The sequence below is a fragment of the Lepisosteus platostomus genome, chromosome 2, assembly GCF_059453375.1.
Source record: "Lepisosteus platostomus isolate fLepPlt1 chromosome 2, fLepPlt1.hap1, whole genome shotgun sequence".
NCBI lineage: Eukaryota > Metazoa > Chordata > Actinopteri > Semionotiformes > Lepisosteidae > Lepisosteus > Lepisosteus platostomus.
In genome coordinates, this window is record NC_142612.1 from 48507609 (window position 1) to 48530490 (window position 22882).

The 22882-nt window shown below is 38.0% G+C and overlaps 1 protein-coding gene across 7 annotated transcripts in view; it reads right to left on the reverse strand.

The window, feature by feature from the left end:
• The window catches only part of LOC148676410 (neural cell adhesion molecule 2-like), a 923711-nt gene that overhangs the window by 224481 nt on the left and 676348 nt on the right, over positions 1-22882 (reverse strand). For all 7 annotated transcript variants that reach the window (XM_088607785.1, XM_088607777.1, XM_088607759.1 and 4 more), the window contains 2 exons: positions 21261-21378; positions 17449-17609 (listed from right to left, as the gene is read on the reverse strand). In XM_088607785.1, coding sequence (XP_088463911.1) covers positions 17449-17609; positions 21261-21378 — 279 coding nt within the window. The remainder of the gene's footprint in view (positions 1-17448; positions 17610-21260; positions 21379-22882) is intronic.

Sequence of the window (22882 nt, forward strand, 5' to 3'; positions counted from 1 at the left end):
GGTTTTGGAGGGGGGAGGTGTCTTTCGCTGGAAGACTCGCCGCCTTCTACTTTGAAAATACCTGTGAAACCGGTTTAATTCGTCACAACCAGCACTCCCACAGAGATTGATGAAAATCACGCAGTGCCAGGCAAATGCACATTAATATGTATGGCTTTTGGGTTCCGGTGGATTTGCGCCCTACAGCTCAACCTGCGGTACCGCTGTGTACTGTGCAACATACAGTTTACATAGTATGTTTATGTTCCTAAATTAATATCATTTATGACCTTTATGACCTTCGTTATGCTCCTCTGCGTTTTATGCTTAACTACTAAAATTTCCCTTTAGTGGTAAAATTCCATATAAATATTCAATACTAAGCGGATTAAAACGTGCACAGTAAAGAGATTAAATGATAGAATCTTTTCACTAATGACCAATACACCACATTATCTTCCGTGTCGCATTAACATTGGAATGTATTTTTTTACAAGTATCAAAAGAAGCGATACACAACCTTTCTTCTCTATAACTCTTCAGTTTACAGAGAAATTCCGCCAGAGCCTCACAACATTGTCCAATAATACTCTTTTTGTCTCTAATTTTTAGTTAAGCAGGATTTGAGCTACAGACCATAACAGACCAAAAAACAGAATCCACCTGCGATTCTGGTGTTAACAAAAAGTGTTTACAAAGAAAGTGAAATACAGTAATACTACCAGCTATACAGATACATAGATTTAGATATTTAGATCCTTAAATTAATATCATTATTAATTTCTTTAGATACGTGATTACATATTCTCGATTATAAAACAGATAATTCCGGTCCTGGAATCTGACTAGCTGACACCCTTCTGAAGAGGTACCATAATCTCTGGTATACGGACGTTCCCAGAAATTTGACTTTTTACTGTTTGATAAATTTAAAAGCTCAAATGCTGTACATGAGAGGTTAAGCTTTATTGGCTCCTCCTGGCAGTTTTACAAGGTGATTCTGGATACTTTCCGATATGACGTCATATTACGCATGATACTGCGTAATGCCGCATTAGGATGCGACACGCCCACTGCATGTTACCGTGGTGTACCTCACGCGTTTTGAATGGCTGCATCTGTATATAAATCAGTAAAAAACACTTTTAATTAATGATTTACTTACTAAATCACCATTAATGATTTAATTAATGGTGGTTTTGCATAAGCTGAAAGTTCTTTTTACTTCTTAAACATTTTAAACACTTTAATTTTGTAAACGCAACATGCATTCCGTACAGAAATAAAATAATGTTTTCTACAGGTTTTAAGCAGATTAGCAGGTTGCTGACAAAATAGCGCACCATCCACTAACTGTAAAGACCGTTCTACAGCTTCTATTTTTTAAAAAGATTTAGAAAAGTTTCATTTATACAAATACCTTAGACTATTCTCGATTGTTTGATTGTGTTAGCATAAACTATTAGTAATCAATAATATAAAAATTCACAATTTTTGTTGAACTTCCACATCTTGTAAAAACATTAATTTGCAAGAATTTGTTCAAATATACATTGAATCTGACTATCAGAAAATAAGTAAAATCCAAACTTATAAAGTAAAAAAAATGAAGGGAAAATAAAATTTGAAAGTAAAGACAAAATGCACTTTTTTATCTCTCACCCGCTTTGATTCGGACACAGAATGATTAAAAATGGGAATGTTTCACGCCTGTCAACGCATTATCATCTCGCACCAGAGGGAATTGGAAAAGCTGGTAGTGCTTGTTATTTATTTTAGTCTCCATCACTCTGCTCAGTGATATAACTTTTATATAAACAAGATCTAGTACCTGGTTTAATTTTCAAAATTAAAGATGTGAGTTCATAAAGTCAGAATGACGTACTATCCCTACATAACACCTGACCATCTATTGTAAAGCTTTCAATGCTTTGTGTAACATAACATCAGTTTATTAACCCTTTACAATTTCTCACATTAGGAATTATCTTTTCGCATACCCCAGCTTGCTCTCCATGAAACACACAGACAGGGAGAGAGCCTGGGGTCAGAGCACAGGGTCTGCCATTGTACGGCGCCCTTGGAGCAGGTGGGGTTAAGGGTCTTGCTCAGGAGCCCAACAGAGTAGGATTCCTCTGCCGGCTGCAGGATTTGAACCGGCAACCTTCTAGCCACAGGCACAGATCCTTAGCCACAGAGCCAACGCTCCGCCTGTGTATATTCCAATCACAGAGGGGGCAGGGTGTGTTGGGAAACGTTTAAGCTGCAATTGAATTGGGGTTCTGTATTCTTCACATCTGAAACATTGTTTTCTCTGAAAGCATTTTCTTCCCTCTTTAGCTGATCTTTTGCAGCCTATGCATGCTTACACAGCTCCCTATGGTGAATTCTCGTTCTTGACTGAGAACGCATTAGAGAACTTTAAAACCGTTTTTATTTCAATAAATTGTAAATATGACGTTTACATTGATTTTGTTTTTAATTTTTCACTTAAGTGTATGGAGGAGTGTCTGCTGTCAAGGAGATCTTCACCTCCACCTTTCCCCCCATGGACAGACTGATAAAGCAATTGGGAAGTGTTAACTATCCAGCCATTGCAATTGGTTTATCACCTTCTGCAATGCTTCCAGTTTAGCAGGATTTGCGCGATAAGCACATTGTTTAATGGGGATGACATTACCCCCTTCTATATCACTGTACAACACAGGTTTGAATCGGAGTGTCTGGTAATAAAACAGAGCACCTTCCGATACATACAACTACTGCATTAATTAAATCAGTCAGAATCTCAGAGTGCAATTGTAAAAAAAAACCTTCTTCCCTCCTTTGATTAACTTAAAGAATTCTGCGAAGAAATCCTTAATCACAAAACTATCACTTAATTTATCCAGATACACAAATTCACACCAGAGCCAACAAAAAGCTATAATACTGGACTATTTTTATTTATTCACTATATAAGAAACAAATCGAAAGTAATTATCTGATTGCGCTTTGAACTGCCTTGGTGCAATGTTTTGTCCATTACCACTACAAGGACAATACAAGTTTTTTAAAAGAAACGGATGTCAAAATGTTTCTAAAAGTTCCACCTGTGATATTTTAGCTGCTAAGTTACACGATTCCATATTCATATAACTATCAAGCGATGTTAAATCATACAACATTTATCTTTTTACAGTAACAGCAGGTGGTGTTCTTACTACGTATTCTTAGAAAAGGATAAAACATTATAACTTTTTATGAAGTACAGAATATAAGTTTAATAATGTTAGAACAAGCACGTTAAAACCAAAACTCACTATAAGTTACTAAGTTAAAGACTTTGATGCATAAAATATTTATGTGTAATAAAATTATTTATGATGAAGGTGGAAGGTTGTGTACTTTTGTCCAACTGAGCAATCTTGCTTTTATAAAATATATGACTTTTTAATGTTTAATGTTTAACATGCTGTAATACAGTTTAAAATTATTAAAAGTCTAAAGATTATACAACTTAAATTCTTAATTGGAAAAAGAGTGTCCCTCACAAGTGACTGGGATTCGAAACCGGGCATTTTCTGGTGACAGCTCAAATGGTGTACATAAGACGTTAAGCTTCATTAGCTCCACCTGCCAGTTTTAGGAGGTTCTATTATCCTATTTAAAAAAAACATGCGATATGTTGCGGTATGAGGCGATATGTGGTGCAATATCCGCCACGTTTTAATGCAGAGTACCTTGATCATTTTGAATTGCTGGATCTGTATGTACTTGCAGGTGATGCAGTGAGCTCAGTTGCAGGGGAAAGTACCTGGTGTGGATGATTGTTGAGGGCAGTCAAGTGAGCTGTGAACAAGAAGGTTACGCAGATTAGGTGGTCGCGATATGAGATGATGGGACAATCAGATATAAGAGAGCCCCAATGGAGGGATCATCCTGTAGGATGGAAAAGTTGTTGTTAATGGTCCTGGGGTAAGAATGTGAGTTAGCTTGGAAGTGAAGCACCAAAGGAATGTGGTTGTTAGGCCCGGGGTTCCTGATCGAGCTGATGATCAAGCTTTTGGCTCCGATGAGGGTCCTGTCAATAACATTGGTGGGGTATCCTCTGTTGATCAAAAAGAAGTGCATTTTGAGTTCTTGCTTCTGGAACTACTGGAAATACAAATAAATCACCTGTAAGTACACATCTAACACCACACTCATTCAAGGCCCTTCAGGACAATTCCGGATCACCCAGGTGACCTCTTGTACCTCCAGTAACCTCATTTACTGTATCTCTTGCAGGAAATGCCCAGCCATCTACATTGGGGAAACCGGAAGGAGACTAGGAGACCACTTCAGAAAACATGTTAGGGCTGCAAAGATTAAAGATTTTTCCAAGCCCATAGTCTCTCATTTCACCTCAGACAGCCATGATCACACTGATCTCTGCGTCTGCGTTCTCAAAGAAGGGTTTCTTAACTCTCATAGCAGAAAGACATCAGAAACAGAAATGATCCTATAACTTGCTTTACACCTTCCCCCTTCTCTCACTGACTTGTTTTTGTATAATTTTCTCTATTCACATGCAGGTTTTGACTTCACACCTCTCTTAACCTCTCTCCACTTCGCACCACCTGAGTGGCCTCTGCCTCTCCCCTGCATCCTGCCTCCTCCACTCTCCCAGCCTTTGTTCTCCTATGCTATTTAATCTTTGCTGTCTGTCCTGTCTTTCTCATACCCGAAGAAGGCTCCACAGCTGAAATGTTGTGTTTTCTTTCTTCTCTTTTCAGTATGGAATAAACCTATTACCTGTTCCTTTGCAGCCTACTCATGCTGACTCACCTGCCACCCACCATTTATTGTATTATAAATATTTGCTGATTTATCTAAATGCATGATGTGCAGATTTATTCAAACCCTTCTGCAACACTCTTCTGCAACATAACATCTCTTGGAAGTTCAATCCTCCTACTGAATCGCATCATGTGAACTCTCCTTTATCTTTGACAACCTCTGGAAAACACTTTAAATGTTCATAGGCCTGGTGCAGGTATCCAAAAAGTTCAGGTTGTGTTTTATTTAACAGTATCATGTGGATCAACAGTATTTGAATTTAAAGTCAGACAGTTATTTTGTCTTTTCTTTTTACATTGCCATGGAACTCTCAGACAATTTGGCAGAAGGCAACATTAAATGATAGTCTTGAGACACAATGCCATTTCTCTTGAAGATACAGTACCTAAATGTTGCTCTTGAGTCTGACTTCCCAAAACTCTTTTCTAAATGCATATTGCAGGGTGTATATGGCCAGCAGCCATATCACCCTGCAACTCACAACTGGCAACCCACTGAAGCTAAGCAGGTGTGAGCCTGGTCAGTACCTGGATGGGAGACCTCCTGGGAAAAACTAGGTTGCTGCTGGAAGAGGTGTGAGTGGGGCCAGCAGGGGGCGCTCACCCTGTGGTCCATGTGGGTCCTAATGCCCCAGTATAGTGATGGGGACACTATACTGTAAACAGGCGCCGTCCTTCGGATGAGACGTAAAATCGAGGTCCTGACTCTCTGTGGTCATTAAAAATCCCAGGGTGTTTCTCGAAAAGAGTAGGGGTGTAACCCCGGTGTCCTGGCCAAATTTCCAATTGGCCCTTACCAATCATGGCCTCCTAATACTCCCCCTTTATGAATTGGCTACATTACTCTGCTCTCCTCCCCACTGATAGCTGATGTGTGGTGAGCGTTCTGGCGCACTATGGCTGCCGTCGCATCATCCAGGTGGATGCTACACATTGGTGGTGGTAGAGGGGAGTCCCCATTACCTGTAAAGCGCTTTGAGTGGAGTGTCCAGAAAAGCGCTATATAAGTGTAAGCAATTATTATTATTATTATATTTCTGTAAAACGTTCTTATATCCTGTTCCTAGTGGGGTAGAAACCAACCCAATAGCCTTGAACTTCTTGGAGATGGACACTACAGTTGAAATGGACTGACCTATTGATTATTTCTGGTGTCCTTAGAGTTGTTGAAGTTGTTAGAGCAATGCTCTGTAGGAACAACTTATTCCTCTTGGGGAATAAGGCGCTGCTCTTTCACTTGACCAGTTGACTTCTATTCTAACACAGCACTTAACAAGATCAGTCTGGTCCTTATTGGCATGATGGGACCAACTTTACAGCTTCTTTCTAACTAGAAAACCATAGAGACACACCAGCCCTCCAGAACCAGGACTGCCCCCACCCTCCCAATCTATAGACATTTTGCAGCTACAAAACTAAGATTGCCAAAAAATATTAGAGAATGAGATTTACAGCATTTATTTTTTCAAATATCTATAGAATATGCATACATTTGAAAAAATGTGTATTAAGAACTATGTAATTAAGTTTTACTGTCATTCTATAGATATTCACAACTTGGTTTCATAAACTCAGTAAATTTGAAAATATGTTTTTGTCTATTTTATTAATTAAAATAATCTCATTTTAATTGTAAAAAATTAAAGAAATTTATGTGCACTTTTTTTTTGCTAAAACATCATTTAATTACATTTCATAAAGAATAAGATAAATTTTGTTGGCTGCTAAATAGTAGGATAAACAGAAATAACATTTATTCTCAGTATAAATACTGTACACATGACAACACAAAAAAACAAGGATTCTAGTCAAACAATACCAGAGATCATGTAGGTTGCTTTCCCTTTGTGTTAAATATAATCTAAGAAACAAAGCTTTAAAAATGGATACATATTTGTAGCAGAGGAAATTTAATTCTAAGTGTTATAATCTTCACTTTAGCAGTTTCTTCTTTTCCAATTTAATTCTGACAATTAAATGTCAGATTTCATTAATAATGCATTTCTGACCCATGCAGTGAGCATTGTGCTCTAAGTGTTCTGTTAATTTATATAAACTACTGTGGTGAAGTCTTCTTAACTACAACTTGAACTGAAAGCTAATTCTGAAGTGTCTTTTTTAAAAATGCAGGAGTTCTGTAAAATGTTAATACGACAATTGCTTCTGAATAAAGAGATTCAAACAGACCTAGAGTCAATACTTTTGAAGTACTGCAGCTTGAATTTTTAATGCATAGCTAGAAATTTTCCACATTATTTAAAATAAAAATTGAACAGCACATTTCAATTTCCAAGGAAGGGATTGGTGGTAACCTTTTTACATTGGAAAATATGGTTTTATCTGTTGAGATGCACTTATTTACAGAAATATTAAAGAGACAATAATTTCTTTTGCAAGAAGTGAGTTTCCAGAAGTATCTAGTACCTACAGTATGCAATATGACATCACCTTTAATTCTTCAATTGTGTTAAATATATAGCAGATTGTGTTGCTTATTTAAAAACATTCTTATTATTCTTATTATGTTATATTTAAATAAAGTAAAACATGATATATAGTGGGACCTGACACATATGTGATAATACAACCATTCCTACCATATCTAATGAGAATTCACAGCAGTAAATAGAATCAGCAATAAAAAAGTACTTTCCTTTCCATGAAGAATGTGTCACAGTTGTTTAATTATTAATTGCTACATTTGTCCTAGTAACATCCTACATTAGACTAGTAAGTATTCTCAAATGTGTTTTTTATTATATTTTATAAGTTCCATTTTCTGAGAGACAAATTAAATTTCTTACAAAGTCAAATGTTGGGCAGTGCTGTCCATGTTCATGAGCACTCATGCAGTACACATAAAAGTTCTAGAATCCATGGACACATCATGCTGCATCAATGCACTTTTTTGCATTTTTGACATGCCAAACAACTTAGAGTGGATTTTGGCACAAACTTCATTGGTGCATGTAAAGAGTTGCAGTTTAGCAAGGAGCAGCAAGAGGAGACTGGTGTCCAAACTTCCTAAAAAAGCAAGACAAAGGAAATTGACCCTACCCATTCATCCAGCATGAGTGGAGCCTGGAAATACATAATTGGAGTGTTCCATAAAATCCTAAAATTAATGTTACTACAAAACAGGCCTTATTGTCTCTCACAAGATGTTCTCGATGCTTTCCTTACCATCATGAACACCAAACCTCTAATCCAAAGTCACTATTCCTCAGTGGAGGCCAACCTGTGGAGTCAAATGCAGTTCTAGCCACCAAGTTCTGGACTTGCTGGAATTGTATCTTCTTGCAAGAGTCATCATGCTCACCCGAACCTTAAACAGAGAGTTCTCATTCTGCTAAAGGACAGTCAAGCAACCTGTAATGAATGGCCTATGATGCACATCACTACTGCCATACTTAGCAATGACAGAAGAGCGTAAAGTGGAAGTCAAGGTTATCAACCAAGAGTCTATCAGAAAGCTCTTGAGACTGTATCTGACATCATCCTTCTTCTAGCCAAAGAGGACTGAAATCTTGTCATTAGTTATGTTCAAATAGGTAATGAAATCTTATAGCTGTCAGTCGAGGAGTATTATGCATCCAGTGTGTAGTTTTTGTAATGTTACTCCCCTTGCTGGCCATTTGTATGCAGTTAATGCTAGAACAAAAGCATAACCGTATGGAATTGTAAGACTTTGACTTGGGTAATGTTATTGCTGAAGCATACTGTCAGTAATCGGGTGCCCGTTTATTAATCTGCTACCACCTACTTGGTTCCTGCCAGCAAAATATTGCCTGTAAGTGAATATGTGTTTATTGTTATCTTTACATGTTATATAGATATATTTCAGAATAATATTGCTACAGCTTTGGGTGATTTGAGAAGTGTCTCTTAGATTTTAGATAAAGTTTGTGACACTGAGAAGAGTAAACACTTCTAACTTCAAGGCAGAGAGGATCATTTCTGAGTTCTGGGGGGTCCTGTGAGCAGAAAACATAGTAAAGTTTATCTTGGTGTAGTGTGTGCTCTCTGAAGGCACCAGTTCTGTAGGGTTTGGGCATTTACTGGGACAATTATTAATTGTAGCAGTAAATCACAAAATGATTATTTTGATGGCTTTAGAATCCAACCATGCGATATAACTCAAACAACGCACACACACAGGTACTAATACACGAGGATACATTTATTAATACATAGAATATGCATATAAACCTAACAGATCTTATCGAGAGGGTTATCAGAATACAAAAGGTATATATTCAGTCAGTTACGAAGTGTTACATATATCAAGAGGACATACGTTCAGTATATCATTCATTTAGACCGTTTCTTAAATGAACTTGGTTATAACTTCTACATTAGATACTCAAAACAAGTACATAACTCTTAGGAATTAAATTGATATCAACTGGTTGGGATAACAATTGAATTCTCAAGCTGTAATGCATTGAAGTTGAATACTCATCCAATCTCTGGGGATTCAGATCTCCTGCTCCGTGCCAGGCTGTACTGTGCAGCTTGCGACGGTGCGCTGCTGATGCTCACTGACCGGCTAGTTAGTGTTGGCTTTAACTAACAAAGTTTGTGCACAGGAGAAAAGATGACTGTGGGTCCCAGCAAGTCAGGAAGAGGACCGGTTCGTTCCTGATGAAGAGCTAGTTCTGAATAGTGATTCAGCTGTCCACAGTTCTGACCTGTTCACGAGGCCTGCTGCTGGTGCTAACCTCGGGTGGATCCTCTGGTTCCTCTCTGGCAACCTCCGCTCTAGACTCTTAGAACAAAGGAAAGTTCTGGCACTTGGACACACTGGCCGTTCCGTGGTTGTCCGGGCTGAGTCTCAATATGGTCAGGAGGCACGCTGCGAGAATGTCCTGCCCTTGGGAGCCTTCTGCTCCTGGGCCGTCCTGCCCTGGAATTCTCCTTTGAATTCCCTTTAGAAGAGTCCACTGAATTCTCCAGAATTCTCTCAGGCCCTCTGTGTTGCCTGTTTTTACCTGGAGGAACTTCAGCTCGTTGATTGGCTGAAAGTTCCATGGGCATCAGAGTCCCGCGTGGGTTACTCGGCCCTACCAGTCCCTGATTGGTTGATCAAGGTGAGATATGAGTCACTTACTCCTGACACTTAGGAATGCAGTCCAGATGTCCATCTGGCACTCCCTAGACAGATAGGCACCAATGGATGACCATTGATCATGATAGCCAGGCTTAGCTAAGTGCATCCCCCTTTGGGAGCTGTCCCTTATCAAAAGAAAACATCTTTAAATCAGCCTGCATGAATAGCTTCTGCTATGAACAGAGAGATGGGGCATCATTTGGGAAAGCACAGAAACACTTAATTCTGCCTTATTAATAAGCCGCACCGCTACATTGGTATGCCTAGGCAAGTTGTGGATTAATGACTGCAAAGGAGCAGGGCAGAAAGACACTGTATAAGTTAACCTTAAGAGCACAGAGGAGGAGGAGAAGCAGGAGGAGAAGGAAGAAACAAGGAGAGCAAGGAGAGGAGAGAGACGTCCAGAGGAACTGGGACTTTAAGCTTGTGCCATGCGAGAGCCCCTACTTCTTGATCATCCAAACCAAACCTTACTTTGCACCAATTCAAATTCAAATTCAAACTGCACCAATCTTAATTAGTAATTATTTTTTTGTATGTTGTATCTGTTTAGGTTTACTCCTTTTTCAAAGTTACATGCTTGGTGTTTGCTTCAATAAAACATTGAAGCTTGGAAGCTCTCCAGGGAGGCAGATCTGACTGGCCACTGTTACAGGGTCAATGGAGAAATATAATATATGAGGTATAGGAAGCCCTGTTCTGCTACAGAAAATCAGTAATGCAAATTGAAGTCAGAGCCTGAGCAGGGAGAGTGATGTGAAAATGACTATGGGTTTATATGGGGTTTAGATTGGGTAAAGGAGAGAAAAGTTTTCCCAAAGCATACTCCCCAGGGTTTACAAGAGGTTCCATACAAGATAAATTATTTTGCTTCGTTACACTATTCTGCTCACCACTGATAGCTAATGTGTGATGAGTGTACTGATGCACTTTGGCTGCCATCACATTAACCTGGTGGGTGCTAAACATTGGTGGTGTAGGGGAGTCCTCATTAACTGTAAAGTATTTTGAGTGGAGTGCCCAGAAATGAGCTATATAATGTCATTAATTATTATAAAGAGTCTCTATGTTATTTGTGAAGAGAATGGGGAAAACCATCACCCACTTGCCCTCAGAGGACTGCTGCTTTAGAATCCATGGACTGTAGTGTCGCTCTTACACAGACTTTATTTGTGCATTTTAGAGGGATAGTGATAAAAGAATTGACTGCATGGGTATTTGATGTTACTTCATTCAATGACGCAGTTATAGATAGGCAGCAAATACAATCTGTTCCAAAGTTACTTTTGTGCATGGAGACACTAGATATTACTTGTTTGCGACTGCACCCACACTACACTGTACTACAGCCGCTGTAGTAGGAGGACTGCCTCACTATACAGTATGATTATTGGGAGAGATTTTCCAGGCTTTTCCAACGTGTTATAGAGGAGAGAACATGAACTAATAGTATCTCAGAAAAAAGAGACAGAGTCTGTATCCCTTTGCTGATGAGTTATTTGAGCCTCCTAATAGAAAGATAAAAACCCAATGGGTAGTTTTCTTATGGGTAGACAAAGAAGGGCAGATACATTGAGTGGAGAAATACCTTTTGTCCTGTGTTACAGAACCCTGGAGACTGAGAGCAAAAGTCCTGTAGTCAGATGAAACACTGAGTATATCTCCAGAGGCAAGTACTAGCACAGATCATGCAATGTGCAAAGAAGAATTCCCAGACAGAAGACTGAAAAACAAATGGGAATTAGGGAGTCCTTCAGAGAGCTTCCAATGTGAACATACTATTGATCCCTCATTATAACATGCTCAAGAATCAGTAGTAAAAAATAATGGGGCTGGTTAGAAGGATGGATCAGGGGACACTGTTTTTTTATTATTTATAGCATCTAATTATATGTCCCTTTTGAGCACATTGCCATGGATGTTTTCAGTCTTTTAGACAGGTCCCCTAGAGGACATGAACATATTGTCACGATTATAGTCCCCCCTCCTTAAGGGTGCTCCAGCCCTTTCACTAAGACTTTATCCTCTGCACCTGTTCCCTATTCCCAGGCCACCTTAAAAGCCAGGCGCTTCCTGGTCCCGGACTCGCACGACATGGAAATCAGATGCAGAGCCCGGAAGAGTGTCAGCGCCTGGCTTTTAAGGTGGGCAGGGAATAGGGCGCAGGTGCATGGAATGAAGTCTTTAGTGAAAGGGCTGGAGCACCCTTAAGGAGGGGGGACTATAGTCGTGACACATATCTTTTTTGCCAACTATGCTTCTTGCTATCCAGAGGTGTTTTCTGTAACAGCATAGAGCACCTTTTGGATGCCCTGGATAGCACCAGGAGATGTGACCCTCTGCCTGCCAATGGCCAACAACCTTGTCAGGCCCTTCCGCAGGATTGGGATAACATCCCTGCAGATTCAGAGGCTCATTGGCTCTATGCGCCAGAGGTGTCAAGCAGTGGTGGATGCAAGAGGTGGTCACACAAGATACTGAAGGACTGCAAGATGACTGTTGTTAATGTTCACAGTTGTTAAGTGTTTTCCTGTTGTTTTTGTTGGTGTACTGTTTTGTTTTCCTATTCTCATTTGTTATTTCAGCAATGAAGGTTGAAATTTCAGTCTAACAAAGTGTTGCATTTTTGTTCCATCAGTATATATTATTAGTAATTTTAATAATCAAAGTTGTTAGAAATAGTTGTTAAAATATGCAAGAACAACACAACTGTACTTGTGGGGTGTAGCACCTATTTCATCTTAACTTATCTGATATTTTCTATGTTCCATGCCTTGGGTGTCCCCTTGCAGTGTGGTAAAGGGGTTTAGGCTTTTATTTTCACTCTCTGTCTTCACTACATTGGCAGTAGTCACTGATGCAGCTTTAGTTGAGGAACTCCAATTCCCATGAATTCCTGGCATCATCTTTTCCTCTTGGATACTAATACACCTTAATGTAAGGCAAGTTACACTATGCAGCAAATTCATTCAAATGACTGCTCAAATGTGTTGTGTGAAACTGGCCTTTTATGTATCAGTTGACCATAAATATGAATACATTAAAATATATTTTAATATAATATATTTTTAGATTTTAACTTCTATATTAATTTAGAATACATTTTATCTTAAACCATTCTCTAATAATACAATATAATTGTATTCTTCTTATTAAATTGTATATTGACTTTTTTATTTTATATATCACAGTATGTTAAATATTGACTTTACATTCACAATCACAATTCACAGTTGTACTGAGGATGTACCATATATTAAAGAAACCTTCAGCCCACCAAGCTGTAAAAGCCAGACAGACTGAGAACGTGAATGCTAACTATCCAGTCATTGCAGTGTCACAGAGATGAGCACATTTCCAAGGTAATACCAGGCTCTGAACTGCAGCAGCCATGTATGAGGTGCCGTTTAGGCCATTATTCAAACTTTACCTCTCATACACACACAAAATGCTCTCACACTCTCCATTTTACCTCTTACATTCATCTAAAACGCTCTTATACTCTCCATTTTACCTCTCACATATACACATATACACATATCTCACATATACACAAAATGCACTAGTTTTACCTCGCACCTACACACAAAAAGCTGTCACTTCACTAGTTTTACCTCTCACATACACACAAAACGCTCTCACATTCACTAGTTTTACCTTGCACATACATAAAACACTCCTTCACAATGTGAATGTGAGAAACAAAACTAGTGAATGTGCGTGCATTTTATGTGTATGTGAGAGGTAAAATGAAGAGTGTGAGACCATTTTACACGTATGAGAGATGAATTATGGTCCAATGTAGGTTGTCAGGCTAAATGGCACAATGTGATTGGAAAATGAGAAAGTTTCCAATAAACTTTCTCATTTTCTGCTGTGCTCCAAGATGGAGGACAGAAATCAACCTTAACAGCAACAAGCACTAAGCCAAGCCATAGATTTAATTAAGAACATCTGAGCCACACCAGAAACAATTAGCTTCATTGTCATTGGCTATGACGCCCAAGGTGAGTGTTCTTCCATCAAGGCAGCATGCAACTACCGAAGTTGAATTAAATACTTTATTTTGACGTAATGGTGGTGGTGCCAAACCTGGGACGGTAATGTTAGCACCAGTTTCAGCTCTGATGCAGTCTATATGATACAAAACCCAAAGAAACTTTTGGAGTTGAGCATCAGCATCAAGAAAAAGATGATTAACATCTTGTTATGGACTGTAATTGTATACTAGCAAGGTAACATTGGCATCAGTAGAGAAGCTTCCAATATGTGGTGCCATTATGTTTGGAGATTTGCTTCTTTATTGGATTGGATGTTATGGTGATCTAAATCCAAGATAGATTCCATGATTATGTGATCATGATAGGCAACTTAATCGTGGTCATGGATGCAAGCACCTACGTAAGCGCCTGAGTCAAGAAAAACTTGACTCAAAAAGAACGTCTCACTTCATCGTTTTATATCACCAAAACTACAAAACCTTTGCAGAAAACATTTTATCAATTGAAAAAGGTTCAACTAGAGCTTCACAAAACCGTTTTCAGAGCTTAAAGAAAAAACGTTCATAGAATCTAACGTGTCCCATGCTTGGCGTAGTTGCAAGCGTCCATGGTGTAAATCAATACCTACTTTTGATTCCTGCATCATTTTTAATTGTTTTTTACCAACAAAACCACAAAAACATTTTATCAATCAAAAAAAGACAACCGGTGCTTTAAAAAAAACATTGATCAATGACAAAGTCACTTTTTATCTGATGATATAATTTCAAACTTCCAAAATGCATAAGGTAATCAATAAGCCAGCAAAATAAGACCGCAAAAGAAAAAAAACAGCAAAAATATATACATCCTATGTTTTTACCTTATTCTGTAGCACAATATATATCCACAGAGCCTACACTAACCCTCCCTCAGACCTGGAGGTTACTGATAGGTTATTGACTATGTAGTAGATATTTAAAGCAGAAATGCCAGAAATTAGGTGATCTGATTGGTAAAAAATGCTGTCCTTCATTGTATTTTCAGCCATTCAGAGCCCTTAAGGGGTAAGACTTCCTCTAGAAACCTCAGGCTACATGCCGCTTGCTTTCTAGCTGTCAATCATTGACTCTGAAGGGGTAATCAATCAGTTTCTTATCAGTGCTCCTCTTTTCACACCAGAAGGCAACTCTGAGGTTTTTTTTTCAATGCCTGACAGCAGAAAAGGGCTCTCTAGCAGTGTCTAAATATTGTTATAGCTATTGCAAAGGTTTTTATTGTTATTACTTTCAATATTTTAGGTTTTATTTATTGTATGCAGAAAATTTCATCCCAAGTCCAGTCTTCACAAAACATTATGTAGATTTTTTTCTAATTGATCAGTTTGTCCCAAATTAATATCCAAGCTAGTAGACACCTAGGACAATGTCTACAAAAGCTACCTGACAGGCCTCTGAAGACCAAAACAAAATTTCCGCCTGCTGTTTTGGGTTTTTTTTTCATTATGTTTGTCTGTTGAGTGGACACATTAAGAAATACAAGACATTTGACTATTCACACTCAAAGCCAAGGGGGTAGCTTCAATTTAAGTCCTGAATCAGGTTCCTGCTATGTTCTGCTGCAGAGATATAACAAAATGTTTAAGGGCCTCCCCTTAAATTCCAGGCAGACATTGGCTAAAAGGGTCTTCGCCAGTAACAGGTTAAGGGAGAGAAAGGACGCCAACAGGACGAAGGTAGAGGACAAGCTGGCAAGGAATAGGGTGAGGATCGTATGGAGCAGCATGAGAGAGATCACTGGCTTCAAACAGACTGGGGGTGTAATAGAGGGGAACATGGAGATGGATAATGACCTGAACCAGTTCTTTAATAGGTTTGATTCAGGGCCCTCTTTGGCTCACCACCCACAGCCACACACTCCCTAAGCCCTCGCAGCTGCGACTGCCCTACACCTCCTCCATCCTCCCACAACCACAGCCGCATACAGCTACAACCCCCAACAGCTACTCACTCCCCCATCTCCTGCAGCTGCCACTCTCCAACACCTCCCACTTTAACACCTGCAGCACTGACAGGGGTAAGAGCACCATTCCCCAGGCCAGGCTGACCATCACGGGCGACCAGGTGAAGAGGGAATTGAAGAGGCTTGTAGCGGCAAGGCTTATTAAAATACAGGAATTAAGTTTTCTGCTCCCTTGCCAGTCTCTCTCTCCTTCATCTCAGTGGTGCCTGATACAGTTCACAATTAAGCGCACAATTAATACCAATACCACAATTAAGCACAATTAATACCAAGAATACAAAACAATTGTGACCATGAGGTGACAACAGTGTGCTGTCTATCTGTATCTAATGTGTATAATACCATAGAGATAATAGGCTCCTATCTTAGGCAGGTGACATCCCACTTACTGTTATCCAAGTAGGCAAAATATTGGTATAAACAGCACACATTCCATTTGTAACAAATTCAGGCAACTTGGTAGGAAACTAAATAAAAGGACCAAATAAAACTAAATAAAAGGACTCCAGAAACATTTAAAATAGTTTAGAAGGAGGGGTGGGAGGAAATTGAACAAATTACAAAAGAAGAGGTATTTTTTCAACTTTACCCACATAGACTAAAAACTATAGGAATGTCATCAGCACAAACTGAAATAGAAGAATTGTTTGACAGCATTCTTGCCTACTTTGTTGGAAGAGGTGTTAGTGGGTCCAGCAGAGGGCGCTCACCCTGCGGTCCATGTGGGTCCTAATGCCCCAGTATAGTGACGGGGACACTATATTGTAAAACAGGCACCGTCCTTCGGATGAGACGTAAAACCGAGGTCCTGACTCTCTGTGGTCATTAAAAATCCCAGGGCGTTTCTCGAAAAAAAGAGTAGGGGTGTAACCCCGGCGTCCTGACCAAATTTCCCATCGGCCCTTACCAATCATGGCCTCCTAATAATCCCCCTCTATGAATTGGCTACATCACTCTGCTCTCCTCCCCACTGATAGCTGATGTTTGGTGAGCGTTCTGGCGCACTATGGCTGCCGTCGCATCATCCAGGTGGATGCTGCACATTGGTGGTGGTGGAGGGGAGTCGCCATTACCTGGAAAGCGCTTTGCGCTTTGAGTGGAGTGTCCAGAAAAGTGCTATATAAGTGTAAGCAATTATTATTATTATTATTATTTGTTGGCGCATGGACAAGAGGAAATTCTTGTAAAGATCCTATAAGGACATAAAATTAAAAACAGGAGTCACTTTTTTAACCAAATGGTTGCGTGAATTTGGAACACACTACCCAACCATGTTGTTTAAACCGATTCCCCCCTTTCTTTCAAATGGTTGGATTATAACAATGGATAAATTAGCTACATACAAGTAAACTAGCTAGATGGGCGTAATGGTTTCCTTTTCTTTGTAACTGTTCTTATGCTTTTATGATATCTTATAAAAGCTTTATGATGTGTAGATGTTAGTGATTTTCCGTATGATATTTTTTATAGGACCCAAAAAATAAAGTCCTTAATGTACGGGTGAATCTGTTCGACAGAAGATTCAAATGTTCCTTACCAAACACTTTGAGAACAAGCTCTTCCTCTACCACCCCAGCTTTGTTTGTTGCCTTGCAGAAATAGGATCCTCCATCGTCTTGCTTGATGCTACAGATAGTCAGCATGGTACCTCTTCCCTTCAGAACATATTGGTCAGATTCTTCAATCTGTTTACCCCTCCTGCCAACAGAGAGATAGCAGTCACATAGCAGTCACACAAGATAGCAAGGCTTCCACTTGACAGTTTAACTACATTACACTATGTCAGTTTGAATGTGCATGCAGTGGTGAATGAGGCTCTGGAGTTTCCCTGCATATAAAAAATTATCAGCCACAACCCTTTCTTGTTGTTGGAACATAAGATCTGTGAAAGGTGTGACACTACTGTACAGTATATTGGTTACATTTATAGTAATCAAAATCTTGACACTGAAATTGTATTTAATGAAGTCACTACTTGAACTGTTCAATATTTGACTCGGTCATTCTAAGAAGACTGTGCCATTAAAAAACAATTATCCAAAGTGTCTTTTTTCAAACAAAAACATTGCAGTCCCATGACTTCTTAAGACTTTTAATTTAAAGTTGTTATGTTCATTCTACCAAGGTAAGCAATCCTTTTGACACTGTGTGATTGCAATGTTAACTTGTTCTTTTAAATTAAAAAAAAAAAATCCTACTGGTTTAATTTGGCAAATTTTTAAGGGCAAAATGTAATGTTACAATATTTTAATTAAAAGAATAGTTACTGCTGTGTTTTAATTGACATCATATTTCATCTTCCTTGAACCTAATCTCTGTTATTTATATAAAAGTAAGCTGTTGCTTACTCATTTTAATGTCCTTTCTCCAGAACTTGTTTTTCTTTCAGCTTTTTTTCTTGGCATTATTTCAGGAACTTTGTAAAAATGTTGTTTATGAATTGTAGGAAATCTATGAACACTAACTTCCTAGATGGTATTTTTTTGTAATTCATTCAGAAAATGTTAACATGGTTTATTTCCTATACACTGGATGATTAGAGCAGTATCTGATTGTAATTGTCATTAATATTCTATTGATAATCCAAGATAGCCTAGTGAGTGAATTTTTTAAAAAAACCCTGGGTACTTGGAACAACAGTGCTGATAGTTAAGATTAATTTTCATCAGCTGTTCTGAATCTTTTGTTGTTTGATAATTCTTTGTAAAAGACAATTATTTAACTCCTGTTTTTCCCCTAGTATTACACCAGTGTTGCACACAAATTAATTCCGATCTTTAAAAGTTTTTAATATGCTCAAAGATTATAATTGTTCTAAAAAATTACAGAGAACTGAAAGTCAGTAATTTCCTAGACATAATACTTGGAAAATTAAATGTGAAAAACAACTTTTATGTGTTGGTAAAAACCTTGGCTTCAGATTTTATTTCCACTCTGATTCTGTTTCAGATATTACAAGCTCATTTATTAAGCCTCTTGATATTTAAGTAACCTTTATAAAATGTCATTTATAAAGAAAACTTTAAAGATTAATTTGTAGATAAAGCCAAACATAACAATAGCATTTTTACGTTCTTATTGTGTGTTGTATGCATCTGGGCATTTTGAAAATATTTAGCTATTTTTTCATGCTTACAGAGTCTATCATACTAAATGATGTACAGTAACATAGTTTTGATTTCATTAAGTTTTGTATTTGAAAAATGTGGTATACAATTTAATAAGTTGCATAATATTTATATTTGTCCACATTTGACCTTGAAATTGAACACAGGGCTTTGAACCTGAAGGGAATTAAATGTATATATTTTAAAACATTAAGAATGATTGTTGAAAATGAGAATCACTCACTATTGCAATAAATACCATTTTACATTTCTGATATATATTTATAGTTACTGCTTTAGGTGACTGGGAAGTGACTCTTAAAGTTGTGTAAACATTTCTAGATTCAAAGCAGACTGGATATTTGCTGAGATGTTGGGGGTCACCTTATCAAACCAATTGTAATGTTTACCTTGGTATACCTAGGTAATTAAGTCACATGTTAATGATTGTCAATGAGCAGTACAGAAACCCACCATATAAGATCAAATTAAGACCAAGGGGAGAAAAACAACAAGACAGAAGAGGACAAGAATAGAGACAAGAGAGGAGTAGAATTTGAAGCTAGGGTCAGATGAGAGCCCATACTTCATGATCATCCGAAGAAAACCTGACTGGACCTACGTATTTGAACCTGAGCTTGCTATTCTGTGTTTTGAGGGAACTTGGGTTTCCTGGGTAAAAGATACCTCGGTTAGAGACATCTTTCCTGCTTAGGGTGCTTTTTTAGAGCAGGGAGATGGGCTCCCATTTATGTTGTGGCATCCAGGGTGCAGAGACTTAACTGCAGGTTGTATTACATTTATTTAGAAGGCAGTGTATCTCTTATTTAGCTTCTGTAAGCATCATTTAAGAGTTTCATATTTAGAAGAAGTCTGGGGTTTTTCTGGGTGATTAGGATGTTACACCTTGTATGTACATTCTGTAAATATAGTAACTTGTGTGTTAAATATTTTGTTGTGTGTATTGAAGAGTTTGTATTGTCATCTTTAATAAATATTTGTTTAAACAAGTGTGCCTGGATTTTTATTCTTTTCACCAAACCTGTGCCAGAGAACAAAGAATTAATGTGCCTCTAATTATACCAACTGCTCAGGTATATTCTGGAGAAATCACATACGTTGGGGGTTTAGAAAATGTATTTTACTTATTGACTTAACCACTTGGTCAATTCCTGATTTTCACTATTTTCATAATCCCCCATTTATAACAATATACTGCATGTCCTCTGGGTCTCTACACACTCATCAATTAAACTTAAAAAAATATTTTTTTATCATCACATTTTTTTCACAGTGCTAGATAAAATAATGTCATTAGTCCTATTTGAACCAAAATGAATGCATCACTTTCATTATTTTATCCTTACGAAATGTTTTTGCTGTAAATGATACATAATGGCTGTCATCCAGGTGGATGCTGCTCTTGCAGTGATGGATAGTCACTGAAGTCCCCTTCATTGTGTAAAGAACTTTGGGAAAAGTGCTATATAATAATGATATTATTATTATTGTTGTTATTATTATTATCCATAAAATAAATATGAACAGTCTATGCATCCTTTACTCGATTTAAGAAGGTAGATAAGTACAGTGGCTTCCAGTGCAATTTATACCTTATGTTTGGAAAGTCATCAGAGAAAGATTGGGATGGAAATGTCCTGACTGACTAAATGTAAAGTTGAATATATGTGAGTTTTGGGAACTTTGAGTATTTGGAAGAATATTTTGGAAAATGAGCAATTTGAGAAAATGGAGACTTTGGGTTTATGGAGCTGGTAAAAAGTTTAACTTCATGCTGTTATGCTCGCCCTGCTGATGCAGTGCTCTCACTAAAGTCAGGTGCTCTGCATCAGCTATCTTCATGGCAATCAGGGCATGGCTGCCAGCAACTGCAACTGCAACACACCGTGCTACGGCACAGCAGGGCGAGTGTAATATATGGCTATTTATTTACAAGAAGTATAGATTGTGCTCAAAGACGAGCTAGTGATTTGTTTTGGGGTTTTGAAGTAAAATACATGTGATTAAAAGAGCACTGATTTTTGTGTGTTAACATGTGTGTATCTGTCCTGAAATCTGCCTATTAAAAGATGCCCCTGGGAGCTTTCCAAATAACATATCAGCCAAGGCCATGACTGCAAATTGAACCTATTGAAAAATCTGTAAGAATAACTGGATAAAACCTGTAGTAGAAAGTTGTCATGTTTCCTAATATTATGCAAGACAATCCTGCAGCTCTTACCTGTGCCAGGTGACCTCTGGTTCAGGAGAGCCATAGGCCCTGCAGGTCAATGTCACAGACTCTTGGTAATCTGCCGTAGCATTGAAAGACTGCTGTGGCACGGAGAGAACTGGAGGGACTGAACAAGAAAAGAAATAAGAGACTTAATTTCCAGAATCTGGTCACCATCGAAATATTATGTGAAAATCAAATGTTTTATCTCTCATAGTGTGCAGCTCGTACTTGTAAGAAAATGTGTACAATATAGCACAGTTTGGGTTTATCTAGTTTTATTTTCCTCTTTGAAAGGTAAAACATTAGATGTAAAATGAGTTATATTGTTGGGTCAATATCCCTAATATGTGGTTAAAGTGCTCAGGATGAATCAAGTAAAAGGCTGTCTCTAAACACAGATGCCATAATTCTCTTTTACTGCAAACCCATTAATATGGAAAACATTGCAATTGTAAACCTTGCTTTTCAACCAATTTAAGTTAATATGCCATGTCTAATAATATGGACACTGAGTTAAAGTTACATAACTCAGTGAAAGTATGTTCACTGTTCTGCTGGAGTAGTTTGCATTGCTGTATTCTTTTCCTCACATTCATTCTTTATGCAACAATTTATGATGATCTTTGAAAAATGTACCTTTTTGCTTTAAGCTAATGTCCGATCCTATCTGTGCATTGTAGTATAAAAGCACCCTTTCAGTTTTATGTGAACTAATGACATGAGACACCGAATGATTGCTCAAGTGATTCAAACATTTTGATTGTGAGTGGATCCAATTCAAGCAGTCTTCTCTCTTTGATATGAAAAAGTTTTATTTAAAAATTGTGAACAGATTTTTAAATTAGATCTGGCTAGTATATAGTTCAACTTAAACATAACATAACATTGGAACTCCAAATTGCCTTAGAATTTCTGGGCAGCTGTGTATATATGCACATGTACAAATGCATCTATTTTCTAACTGTTTAATCCAATTCAGGGTCTGGGAGAGCCAGCTCCTATACTGGCAAGCAACAGTAGCTTTCAGGGAGTGCCCATGTGAACACATGGAGAACATACAAATTTCCCACAGACAGAACCCCAGGCAAGGAATTGAACTCAGGGCTGTGAGGCAGCAGTGCTAATCACCATTTCACTATGCTGCCAAAATGCAAAAATTAAAGTCTGAATATATATTTTATTCCTTATTTATTATTTATACACCTCTTATTGTCTGTATTCCCTTTAATTTGTTACTGTTGCAATCCAATCAGTGAAAGAATGTAAACACTCTGACTATCTAATGTGCCCTTTCAGCATATCAGCATATACTACAAGCATATGTAGTCTCAGAAATCAACATGGAAAATTATTTAATTTAATTTATACAGATGCAGCCATGCAGAATGCATGTAAAAAAAAAAGCTAGCTGCATTGTACCACAGTATTGTTCAGCATGGCAAATTTTGCATTAGACTAGCCAAAGAAGATCGATTGGTGGCACTTGTGGAGTGTTAGATGTTAGTGAAACACTAGCTTCATTTAATGTTGTACATCTTTAGATCCCTTTAATATATATATATATAGAATCATCCACAGGGGAGTGACACATTTGTGGCTCAGTGGTAGAATTCTTATCTGACATGTGA